Genomic DNA, 12,218 nt, shown 5'->3' with positions numbered 1-12,218 from the left:
ATGCGTTGGGCATTCTGCACCACCCTCTGGAGAGCCCCGAGGTTGCGGGTGGTACAGTTTCCGTACCAGGCAGCGATACTGCCCAAAAGGATGCTCTCAATAGTGCATCTGTAAAAGTTTGTGAGGGTTTTAGGTGCCAAGACAAATTTCTTCAGCAACCTCTCAAAATATTCAAAAAAAGACATTTTCACCAGTCTGTGTTGGTGGACCATTTCAGTGTGTACGCCGAGGACCTTGAAGCTTTACACCTTCACTGAAATCCCGATGTGGATCGGAGGGGTGCTCCCTCTGCTGTTTCTTGACGTCCACGATCAGCTCCTATGTTTTGTTGACATTGGGTGAGAGGTTATTTTCCTAGCACCACACTCCCAGGGCCCTCGCCTTCTTTCTCCCTGTAGGCTGTCTCGTCATTGTTGGTAATCAGGCTTACTACTGTTGTCATCTGAAAACTTGATGATTGAGTTGGATGCGTGCATGGCCACGCAGTCATGGGTGAACAGGGAGTACAGGAGGGGGCTGAGCACCCATTCTTGTGGGGCCCCAGTGTTGAGGATCAGCGAAGTGGAGGTGTTGTTTCCTACCTTCACGACCTGGGGATGGCCCGTCAATTAGTCCAGAAGCCAATTGCACAGGGCGGGGTTGAGACCCAGGGTCTCGAGCTTAATGATGAGCTTTGAGAGTACTATGGTGTTAAATGTTGAGCGAGAGTCAATGAACAGCATTCTTACATTGGTATTCCTCTTGTCCACATGGGATAGGGCAGTGCGATGGCATTGTCTGTGGATCTATCGTCTGTGGGTCTAAGGTAGGGGTGATATGATCCTTGACTAGTCTCTCAAAGCACTTGATGACAGAAATGAGTGCTATGAGGCTATTTTAATTTAGTTAATTTAACTTTGCTTTCTTGGGTACAAGAACAAGGGTGGACGTTTTGAAGCATGTGGGGACAGCAGACTGGGATAGGGAGAGATTCCGGACATTTTCAAACACTCCGGCCAACTGGTCTGCGCAAGCTCTGAGGACGTGGCTAGGAATGCCGTCTGGGCCGGCAGTCTTGCAAGGGTTAAGACACTTAAATGTCTTACATTGGCCTCGGAGAAGGAAAGCCCACAGTCCTTGATAGGGGGCCGCGTCGGTGGAAGTGTTATCCTTAAAGCGGGTTAAGGTGTTTAGCTTGTCTGGAAGCAAGACATTGGTGTCCGCGATGAGGCTGGGTTTTCCCTTTGTAGTCCGTGACTGTCTGTAGTCCCTGCCACATACGTCTCGTGTCTGAGCCGTTGAATTGTGACTCCACTATGTCTCTACACTGATGTTTTGCATGTTGATTGTCTTACGGAGGGAATAACTACACTGTATTCGGCCATATTCCCAGTCACCTTGCCATGGTTAAATTAGATGGTTCGCACTTTCGTTTTTACGCGAATGCTGACATCTATCCACGGTTTTAATAGTCACAGTGGGTACAACATCTCCTATACACTTCCTGATAAACTCACTCACCGTATCAGTGTATTTATCAATATTATTCTCAGAGGCAACCTGGAACACACCCCAGTCCACGTAATCAAAACAATCTTTAAGCGTGGATTCCGATTGGTCAGATCAGCATTGAATTGTCCTTAGCACAGGTACTTCCTGATTGATTTTCTGCCTATAGAGTAAAATGGAGTCGTGATCAGATTTGCCAAAGGGAGGGTGGGGAAGGGCCTTATATGCATCCCGGAAATTGGAGTAGCAGTGGTCGAGTGTTTTCGCAGCTCAAGTACTAGTCATTGTCTTGATAGAACGTCAGTAGTGTTTTTCTCAAATTAGCTTTGTTAAAGTCCACAGCTACAATAAATGCAGCCTCAGGTTATGTGGTTTTCAGTTGGCAAAAAGTTCAGTTAAGTACCTTGAGAGCAGTCGTGGTATCGGCTTGAGGGGGAATCTACACGGCTGTGACTATAACCAAAGAGAATTCTCTTGGGGAGGCAATACGGTCGGCATTTGATTGTGAGGTATTCTAGGTCAGGTGAACAAAAGGACTAGAGTTCCTGTATGTTATCACAATCACACAATAAGTAGTTGATCATAAAACATACACCCACGCCCTTCTTCCCAGAAAGATATTTATTCCTCTCTTCACAAAGAACTGAGAGAGCCATGTTTCCATGAAACAGAGTATCGTCAACTTTATTATCCAGAAACTTAATAAAATTGAGTAATATACTCGGAAGTGGTGGGCGGTGTGCTCGCCTCCCGAGTCGGACTAGAAGTCGACTACCCCTCCTCCGCCAGCGGTGTTTTGGGTCAGCCTCTGGAATCAGTTCAATTGCCCTGTGGGGTACAAACAAAGGATCAGATTCCGGAAAGTCGTATTCCTGGTCGTAATGCTGGTGAGGTACCGCCGCTCTGATATCCAAAAGTTATTCTCGGCTGTATGTAAAATACAATTTTATGGGCTAATAATGTAAGAAATAAAAAAAGTTGAACTAGAATCATGGCAGCCCTACCTGTCGGCACCATTTTGTCAGATGTGTGGCAATAAGTCCACTCGTCGTGTGGCTAGGATTTTAGAAAGACATTTCCTATCCATGTACAGAAGGGCAATAAGGTCTGTTGGAGGAACAAGACTCTGGACAATTTCCCCTTTTTGAGAATAAGTGATATGTTACCATCCCTCAGAGTTTGAGGGAGGTCGTCATTTGAAAATGAGTGGTTAAACATATCAAGCAATGGCTCAAGGATCAGGCCTTGGAACTCCTTATAGAACTCACTACAAAACCTGTCTGGTCCTAAAGGCCCTACCATTTGGCAAATTCTCAATTGCAAACATCTCTTCCTTAGTAAGGGGCAGTAAGGAGACCTCTGTTCTTCGGAAATAATAGGGAGTTCAATCTTATAAAATAAGTCCTCAATCAGTTTGGGTGCATCATTGTCTGTTCTGAGGCATAAAAATATGCAAAAAAACAATTGGATACCACAAAATGGGGGAGAAAAGGGGTAAAAAGAGAGTTGAGTGCACACTAGTAAACTATAGGCGGGATTAGGGTTGCACATTTTGGGGAATATGTGTAAAAGTGTAAAAAACTTTCCATGGGAATTAATGGGAATATGCAAATTAATATTAATACAATTTTAAAATGTAGATTATTTTTTTCATTTGATATACTTACCATCAACCCTTGTTGATGTCAGCTTTGGTGTGTGTGTGTGTTCCCAAACAAGGCCCAGTTGCGCTCTGAGGGGGCTGATGATGGTGGGATTTGGAGGATGATGCAGGCCTCAGATCCACAAAGTCCCTTCCACCTGATGAGATTTTTTTTTTTAACTAGGCAAGTCAGTTAAGAACAAATTCTTACTTTCAATGACAGCCTAGGAACAGTGGGTTGTTTCTGCCCCTTGTTCAGGGGCAGAAAGGCAGATTTTTACCTTGTCAGCTTGGGGATTTGTAACCTTTTGGTTACAAGTCCAATGCTCTAACCACTAGGCTACCTGCCGCCCCACATATGTTCGCACGACTGCCATATTGCATCTCCATCCCAAAGCCCTTGCTTGGAAGTGTACCTAACCAGACTGCCAAGAATCTTGCCCTCATCCAGCCTCATTGAGACATGGTAGTCATGACAACCATAGGCCTTGTTGATCTCTGTGCCAGCATACTTGGGGTCCAACATGTACTCTGCGGAGTGTATGGGCTTCAGGCAGAAGTCTTCACACTTTTTGGTGCATTTCAGAACTGCAGTTTCCTCTGCTTGGAGGAACAGTGAATTGGATAGAGCAGTACAGATGTATTCTCTTACATCTGCAAGCAGAGTCTGAACATCAGACAGGATGGCATTGTCTCCCTCATTCCATGCAATGGCTACTGCTATAGGTTTCAGGCTGCTTACCAATCTCTCCCAAAATACATCATCCAGGAGGAGCCTCTTGATGGGGCTGTCCATATCGGCAAACTGTGATATGGTAATTTCTTGGAGACTCCTTCCCCTCCAGGAGACTGTCAGACATGATGAAAACACCACACAGGTGTTGCTGGGCAGCTTCAATGTGGTGCTCTTATTCTTCTCACTTTGCTTGGTGAGGTAGATTGCTGCTATAACTTGATGAACCTTCACATACCTAACCATTTCCTTGTAGTGTATCCATTGTTTTCCATGCCATCCATGATGTTCTTGAGGAGCAGATTCAATGCATGAGCAGCACAGCCAATGGGTATGACCTGAGGGTAGTACTCCTCCACTTTAGACCAAGCAGCCTTCACGTTTGCAGCAGCCATTTTTTATTTAACTAGGCAAGTCAGTTAATAAGACCAAATTCTTATTTACAATGACAGCCTACCAAAAAGCAAAAGACATCTGCGGGGGCTTTGATTAAAAATACATTTAAAAAATAACAAATAGGACAAAACACACATGACAAGAGAAACAACTAGAGGTCGACCGATTAATCGGAATGGCCGATTAATTCGGGCCGATTTCAAGTTTTCATAACAATCGGAAATCGGTATTTTTGGGCGCCAATTTTTTTTATACCTTTATTTAACTAGGCAAGTCAGTTAAGAACACATTATTTCAACGACGGCCTAGGAACGGTGGGTTAACTGCCTGTTCAGGGGCAGAACGACAGATTTGTACCATGTCAGCTCGGGGGATCCAATCTTGCAACCTTACAGTTAACTAGTCCAACGTAATAACGACCTGGCTCTCTTTCATTGCACTTCACAAGGAGACTGCCTGTTACGCGAATGCAGTAAGCCAAGGTAAGTTGCTAGCTAGCATTAAACTTATCTTATAAAAAACAATCAATCATAATCACTAGTTAACTACACATGGTCGATGATATTACTCAATATTATCTAGCGTGTCTTGCGTTGCATATAATCTGACTGAGCATACGAGCATACAAGTATCTAAGTATCTGACTGAGCGGTGGTAGGCAGAAGCAGGCGCGTAAACATTAATTCAAACACCACTTTTGTGCGTTTTGCCAGCAGCTCTTCGTTGTGCATCAAGCATTGCGCTGTTTATGACTTCAAGCCTATCAACTCCGGAGATGAGACTGGTGTAACCGAAATGAAATGGCTAGCTAGTTAGTGCGCGCTAATAGTGTTTCAAACGTCACTCGCTCTGAGCCTTCTAGTAGTTGCTCTGCATGGGTAACGCTGCGTCAATGGTGGCTGTTGTCGTTGTGTTGCTGGTTCGAGCCCAGGGAGGAGCGAGGAGAGGGACGGAAGCTATACTGTTACACTGGCAATACTAAAGTGCCTATAAGAACATCCAATAGTCAAAGGTTAATGAAATACAAATGGTAAAGAGGGAAATAGTCCTATAATAACTACAACCTAAAACTTCTTACCTGGGAATATTGAAGAATCATGTTAAAAGGAACCACCAGCTTTCATGTGTTCTCATGTTCTGAGCAAGGAACTGAAACGTTAGCTTTCTTACATAGCACATATTGCACTTCGACTTCTCCAACACTTGTTTTTTGCATTATTTAAACCAAATTGAACATGTTTCATTATTTATTTGAGGCTAAATTGATTTTATTGATGTGTTATATTAAGTTAAGATAAGTGTTCATTCAGTATAGTTGTAATTGTCATTATTACAAATAAAAATACATTTAAAAAATATATTTTTTATAAATCGGCATCTGCTTTTTTGGTCCTCCAATAATCGGTACCGGTGTTGAAAATTCATAATCGGTCGACCTCTAGAAACACTACATAAAGAGAGACCTAAGACAACATAGCAAGTCAGCAACACAACATGGTAGCAACACAAAACAAGGTACAAACATTATTGGGCACAGACAACAGCAAAGGACAAGGAGGAAGAGACAACAATACATCACGCAAAGCAGCCACAACTGTCAGTAGGTGTCCATGATTGAGTCTATGAATGAAGAGATCTAGCATGGGTAGGATGGTCATCTGAATCAGGGTTAGTTTGGCAGCTGGGGTGAATGACGAGCGATTACGATAGAGGAAACCAGGTCTAGATGTAACTTTAGCCTGCAGCTTTGATATGTGCTGAGAGAAGGACAGTGCACCGTCAAGCCATACTCCGAAAGTACTTGTATGAGGTGATTACCTCAAGCTCTAAACCCTCAGAGGTAGTAATCACACCTGTGTGGATGGGCATTCTTCTCACCAAACCACATGACCTTTGTTTTGGAGGTGTTCAGAACAAGGTTAACTTCATCGGGCTAGGAGGCAGTACTCGGAAGTTTGGATGAATGAGGTGCCCAAAGAATACTGCCTGTTACTCAGGCCCAGAAGCTAGGATATGCATATAATTGGTGGAATTTAATAGAAAACTCTAACGTTTCCAAAACGGTTAAAATAATGTCTGAGTATAACAGAACTGATATGGCAGGCGAAAACCCGAGGACAATCCATTAAGTATTTTTTTCCCCCAGCTCACCACTGATTACAATGGCTGGGAAAGGGAATATAAAAGGAAGACCTCCAAGATTTCAGTTCATAGGGCTTCCACTAGATGTCAACAGTCTTTAGAAAGAGCCAGGCTTGTTTTTTGAAAAATTAGCTAGAATTTGTAGTTCTGCTAAGTGGCACCCATTTTGGCTGTAGTGTTTGTTGCGCGTTCCGGTGAGGGTGTGCACTTCGTTATTTATCTCCGGTAATGGTCTCCGGTATTCTCCGTGTTAAATTTGATCTTTTATTTACATATTAGGGTATCTGAGGATTGATTAGGAATGTTGTTTGATATGTTTGGAAGAAGTTGATTGGTAATTTAGGGGATTCATTTGTATGCATTTTGAACGAGGGAAAGCGGTGGATTACTGAGCAAAGTGCACCAATGAAACTTACTTTTTTGGGATATGAAGGACTTTATCGAACAAAATGGCCATTTGTTATGTAACTGAAATCCTTGTGATTGAAACCAGATGAAGATCTTCAAAGCTAAGTGATTTATTTTATTGTTATTTCTGACTTTCGTGACATCTCTGCTTGGTTGGAAAATGTATGTAATGCTTTTGTGTGCGGGGCGCTGTCCTCAGATAATGGCATGGTGTGCTTTCGCCGTAAAGCCGTTTTGAAATCTGACAAAGCGACTGGATTAACAAGAAGTTAAGCTTTTAAATGATGTATGACACTTGTATCTTCATGAATGTTTAATATTAAGATTTCTGTCATTTGAATTTGTCGCGCTGCAATTTCACCAGATGTTGTCGAGGTGGGAAGCTAGCGTCCCAATGATCTGTAAGAAGTTAATGGTAGAGAAAGCTTGTTGGACACCAAGAAAGCTTTGTGGTAGAGCATACGACACAAAATCTGTGGAGGGGCCAGCTGAGTACAAGACTATCATCTGCATATAAATGGATGAGAGCGATACCTACTGCCTGAGCTATGTTGTTGATGTAAATTGAGAAGAACGTGGGGCCAAGGATCGAGCCTGGGGACTCCCTTGGTGACAGGCAGTGGCTGAGAGAGCAGATGTTCTGACATTATACACTGCACTCTTTGAGAAAGGTAGTTAGCAAACAAGGGCAAAGACCGCTCAGAGACACCAATACTCCTTAGCCTAACGTATCAAAAGCTTTGGCCAAGTCCATAAAGATAGCAGCACAACATCGCTTAGAATCAAGGGCAATGGTGACGTCATTGAAGACCTTCAAGGTTGCAGTGACACATCCATAACCTGAGCAAAAACCAGATTGCATACCAAAGAGAATACTATAGACATCAAGAAAGCCAGTCAGTTGAGTTTTTCCAACACTTTTGATAAATAGGGTAAAATAGAAATAGGCCTATAACAGTTAGGATCAGCTTGATCTCCCCCTTTAACCTTTTGAGTGTAGGGGGCAGTATTTTGATGTTTGGATGAAAAACATACCCAAATGAAACTGCCTATTTCTCAGGCCCAGAAGCTAGAATATGCATATAATTGTCAGATTATGATAGAAAACACTCAAGTTTCCAAAACTGTCAAAATATTGTCTGTGAGTAGAACATAACTGATATTGCAGGCGAAAACCTGAGGAAAATCCAACAAGGAAGTGCCTCTTATTTTGAACGCTCCCTGTTCGATTGCATGCCTTCCCTCCATTTAAAGGGATATCAACCAGATTCCTTTCCCTATGGCTTCCACATGGTGTGAACAGTCTTTAGACATAGTTTCAGCCTTTTATTCCTGAAAAATGAGCGAGAACGACATATCGCGTCAGTGGATGGCTGGGAGCCAGCAGAGTTTTGCATGAGCAACAGCTTGGAGCAGACATTTTCTCTCTCTCTCCTATTGAAAAAGCTATGGTCCGGTTTAAATATTTATTGTAAAAACAACCTGAGGATTGATTATAAAAAACGTATGACATGTTTCTACGAACTTTACGGATACTATTTGGAATTTGTCTGCCCCATCGTGACCGCTCGAGCCTGTGGATTACTAAACAAAATGTGCCAACCAAATGGAGGTATTTTGGATATAAAAATAATCTTTATGGAACAAAAGGAACATTTATTGTGCAACTGGGAGTCTCGAGAGTGCAAACATCCGAAGATCATCAAAGGTAAGCGATTAATTTGATTGCTTTTGTGACTTTCGTGACCAATTTACTTTGCTGCTAGCTGTTTAATGTTGTCTGCTGAGAGAGATGTCCTTACATAAACGCTTGGTTTGCTTTAGCTGTAAAGCTTTTTTGAAATCTGACACGCCAGGTGGATTAACAACAAGCTAAGCTGTGTTTTGCTATATTGCACTTGTGATTTCATGAAAATTTAATATTTTTGGTAATTTAATTTGAATTTGGCGCACTGCAATTAAGCGGGTGTTGACGAAAATGATCCCGCTAACGGGATGGGTGCGCCAAGAAGTTAAATAAAGGACAAACCGTGGCTGCTTTCCAAACAATGGGAACCTCCCCAGAGAGAAGAGAGAGATTAAAAAGGTTGGAGTTAGGCTTGGCGATCATAGGGGCAAGCAACCTTAAAGAAGAAAGGGTCTAAACCAACTGACCCAGCTGTTTTTTTGGGGTCAAGTTTAAGGAGCTCCTCTAGCACCTCGGACTCAGTGACTGCCTGCAGGGAGAAACTTTTTAGCTGGGCAGGGAAAAAGAGGGAGAAGCATCGGGGATAGTCACATTAAAAGGGGTGGCCGAGGAGGAAATGTTGGACGGGCAAGGAGGCATGGCTGAGTCAAATAGGAATCCTGAGTTAATGAAGTAGTGATTAAAGAACTCAGCCATGTGATTCTTGTCAGTAACAACCGCATCATCAACTTTAAGGGACATGCGCAGCTGTGAGGAGGGTTTTATTCTCCAGGTCTTTAACCGTTTTACAGAACTTCTTGGGGATAGATGTACAGAGAGAGAACTGCTCCTTAAAGTAACTAACTTTGGCCTTCCGTATAGCCTGAGTGCTCTTATTTCTCATTTGCCTGAATGTGAGCCAGTCAGCCTGAGTATGCGTGTGCCGAGCCTTTTGCCAAATGCAATTTGAGGTGGAGTAGCTCTGCAAGATCACGGTCGAACCAGGGCCTGAACCTGTTTTTCATTTTCTTTATGGGGTCGTGTTTGTTAACAATACCACTGAAAATATAAAAAAAGAAGGTCCAAGCATCTTTGACTGAGGGGATCAAGCTGATTCTATACCATTTTACAGAGGCCAGTTCATGAAGGAAGGCTTGCTCATTAAAATGTTTTAGCAAGCATCTATGACAAATCAGGACAGGTCGTTTCACTGAGCAGCCATTACTAACACAGGCGGTAAAAAACAGTGATCACTAAGGTCATTACTGAAGAAACCAGACAAATACCTATCAGGATTATGTCTGTCACCAGTGCAAATACCTTTGGTTGTCCAAGGTCATTGATGACTGACTTCAGCTCATCTGCAATGTAGAGACCGGTGTGTATGTTGTCCCTTGTGTCTGTGCTCTTGTAGAATACTGGTTGAGGGGTGGAGATGATGTAGTTAATTATTCCTTGCCCACGAACATTCGACCACCCATCAGATTGCAATATAGTCTGCTTGCACTATGATTTGCTTGACCTTCACTTGAACTCTGCATCCATTAAATTAGTAGATAAAGCATGTCTGGTTGGAGGGGTGTACACGCTGGACGAAGAACATTCAGAAATCTCTTCCAACACACATTGCCTGTGAGGATCAGAGGTGAACCTGCATACAAAGCTTGAGCAAGACATTAATCAGCATTTCTTACTACGTTCCGCCATTGACTCAAAAAAATACTTCTGGAAAACTTCTGATTCCAGGAGGACCATGAGCTGTTGCTATCGGTAAGGTGTCTGATTCATCATTTTCACCTCAAATAGAAGTAGACAGACTTTTGTCAGAGGTTGCTTGTTGTGAGCGCTGAGGGAACTTTATGCACTTGGCCAGATGATTCTGCATCTTTGTTTGCATTCTTCACATATGATTTGGCACAGTATTTGCAAATGTACACAGCTTTTCCTTCTACATCAGCTGCAGCGAAATGTCTCCACACATCAGATGGTGCCCGTGGCATTTTCCTGTAAAGATTAGAAAAACACTTATATATATATATATATATATATATATATGGAATTGTGTGTGTATAAGTAAATATATATATATATATATATATATATATAATACATAATTCCATGTACAGATAAATAGTTGAGCAATTAGAGAATACATTTATCTTACAAAGGAGTTGTTTAAAAATTAAACATGTATGGAAACAGGTGAATTAACAATGCTCAGTTAGTAGGCTCAAGCAAGCTGAACCCCAAGTGGTAGCAAAAACTAACTAGCAGAACTTGTTAACAAGTTAAAAATTATTTAAACACACTTTGCTGTAGGCTACTATTTACTAGTTAACAAAAAATCATGCATGTCATAAAATATATTCACCCCGCCCAGTATTGTAATCAAAACTTACCAGAAAGCATGTAGTCCTTTGCGCAGACAGTGTAGTAGTGTGGGCTCAATAGCATCTCATTAGTGCGCAAGATCTTGAGAATCAGCTGTACATGTGATGGAAGAGTGCACTGCACATGTGATGGAAGAATGCACTGTGCATGCAGAGGGTTGTAATTCCCTTGAACTGGGGAGTTTAACCAAAATATGCCACAAGATCTAGAATTGCCTTGTGTATCCCACACGCAAAAAAATCACTGTTATAAGCTAACTTTTTTAGCAACATTCCCAGAATTTCCAGGCTGAACTTCCCATGGGAAATTTACCAGAAAGTTTCAGACCCTTGCAACCCTACGCGGGATACATAGCCGATATCGAAGTCTATTGTACTGTTGATGTATTGAATTCATCAAGCTCATTGTACAAATTTCACTCGAGGTGATACTTTTGTATTATTTTGGTGGGCTAACTTCCTTCTTGGGAAATTGCATTTGGGAGTTTTTGCATCTCGGGTCCAAGATTGTATTATTATTTTTTGTATTATTTTTTGGGGGGGTAACCAAAATAGTTCCTGGTTTGGCATAGCAATTTCTGTATATTACAACTAAGTAGCTTACACCACTGGTGTGTGTGCACGCCCGTTACCTTATGTTCAGGTAGGTGAGGGCCTGGAGATTGAGAAGACTCTCGGGCAGTGAGCGCAGGCAGTTCTGGTAGAGGTTAAGGTGTTCCAGAGAAACAAACATACACACCTCCACGGGCAGTTCTGGCAGACGGTTACGGGACAGATCTAAACAAGGGGAGAGAGACATATACGTCACGCCACAGTTTATTTCATTTATTCAACCCTTTATTTGAGCAGGTGATTTTGCTGGTTTTGTTTTCACACCTGTAGGTGTCCTAGTGTTAGGGCCGTTCGGTAGACTGAAGTTGGTTAAGAACACATTCTCAACGGCAAGAAAGGCTGTGTTGGGATCTAGCCAGGGTTGTATTCACTCGGTACCAAATAGAAGAAATTGTACTGAAACAAGGAGTGATTACTTGAACTTGGTATGCACTAATGAATAAAACTCAGGACATTTGGGCCCAACTGAACACATACTCCCGTGGCAAGTGCCATGGGATCTGTAAGGACATCGGTTGTCATCTCAACTGATGGACAGCACCCTTTACAGGGCAGTGTCCCCAGGACAGTGACTGGGGACACTGCCCTGTAAAGGGTGCTGTTTAAAACCCTGCACAGCAGTTACATTTACCATGTGTTCTGTAGGCCTAAATGGCCAATGTCCTTAACGAATAAAACAGATTTATTTTAGTTTGTTCCTTTCAAAAGTGTAAATCAGAATTGTTTATAGAAATCACAAAT

The 12,218-nt window shown here is 42.3% G+C and overlaps 1 protein-coding gene across 9 annotated transcripts in view; it reads right to left on the bottom strand.

The window, feature by feature from the left end:
* The window catches only part of LOC139386389 (DISP complex protein LRCH3-like), an 81,585-nt gene that overhangs the window by 56,465 nt on the left and 12,902 nt on the right, over positions 1-12,218 (bottom strand). For all 9 annotated transcript variants that reach the window (XM_071131948.1, XM_071131949.1, XM_071131950.1 and 6 more), the window contains exon 2: positions 11,498-11,642. In XM_071131948.1, coding sequence (XP_070988049.1) covers positions 11,498-11,642 — 145 coding nt within the window. The remainder of the gene's footprint in view (positions 1-11,497; positions 11,643-12,218) is intronic.

This window comes from Oncorhynchus clarkii, chromosome 27 (genome assembly GCF_045791955.1).
Source record: "Oncorhynchus clarkii lewisi isolate Uvic-CL-2024 chromosome 27, UVic_Ocla_1.0, whole genome shotgun sequence".
Classification (NCBI taxonomy): domain Eukaryota; kingdom Metazoa; phylum Chordata; class Actinopteri; order Salmoniformes; family Salmonidae; genus Oncorhynchus; species Oncorhynchus clarkii.
The sequence above is the reverse complement of the archived record's forward strand: the minus strand, read 5'-3'. Positions and strand labels throughout refer to the sequence as shown.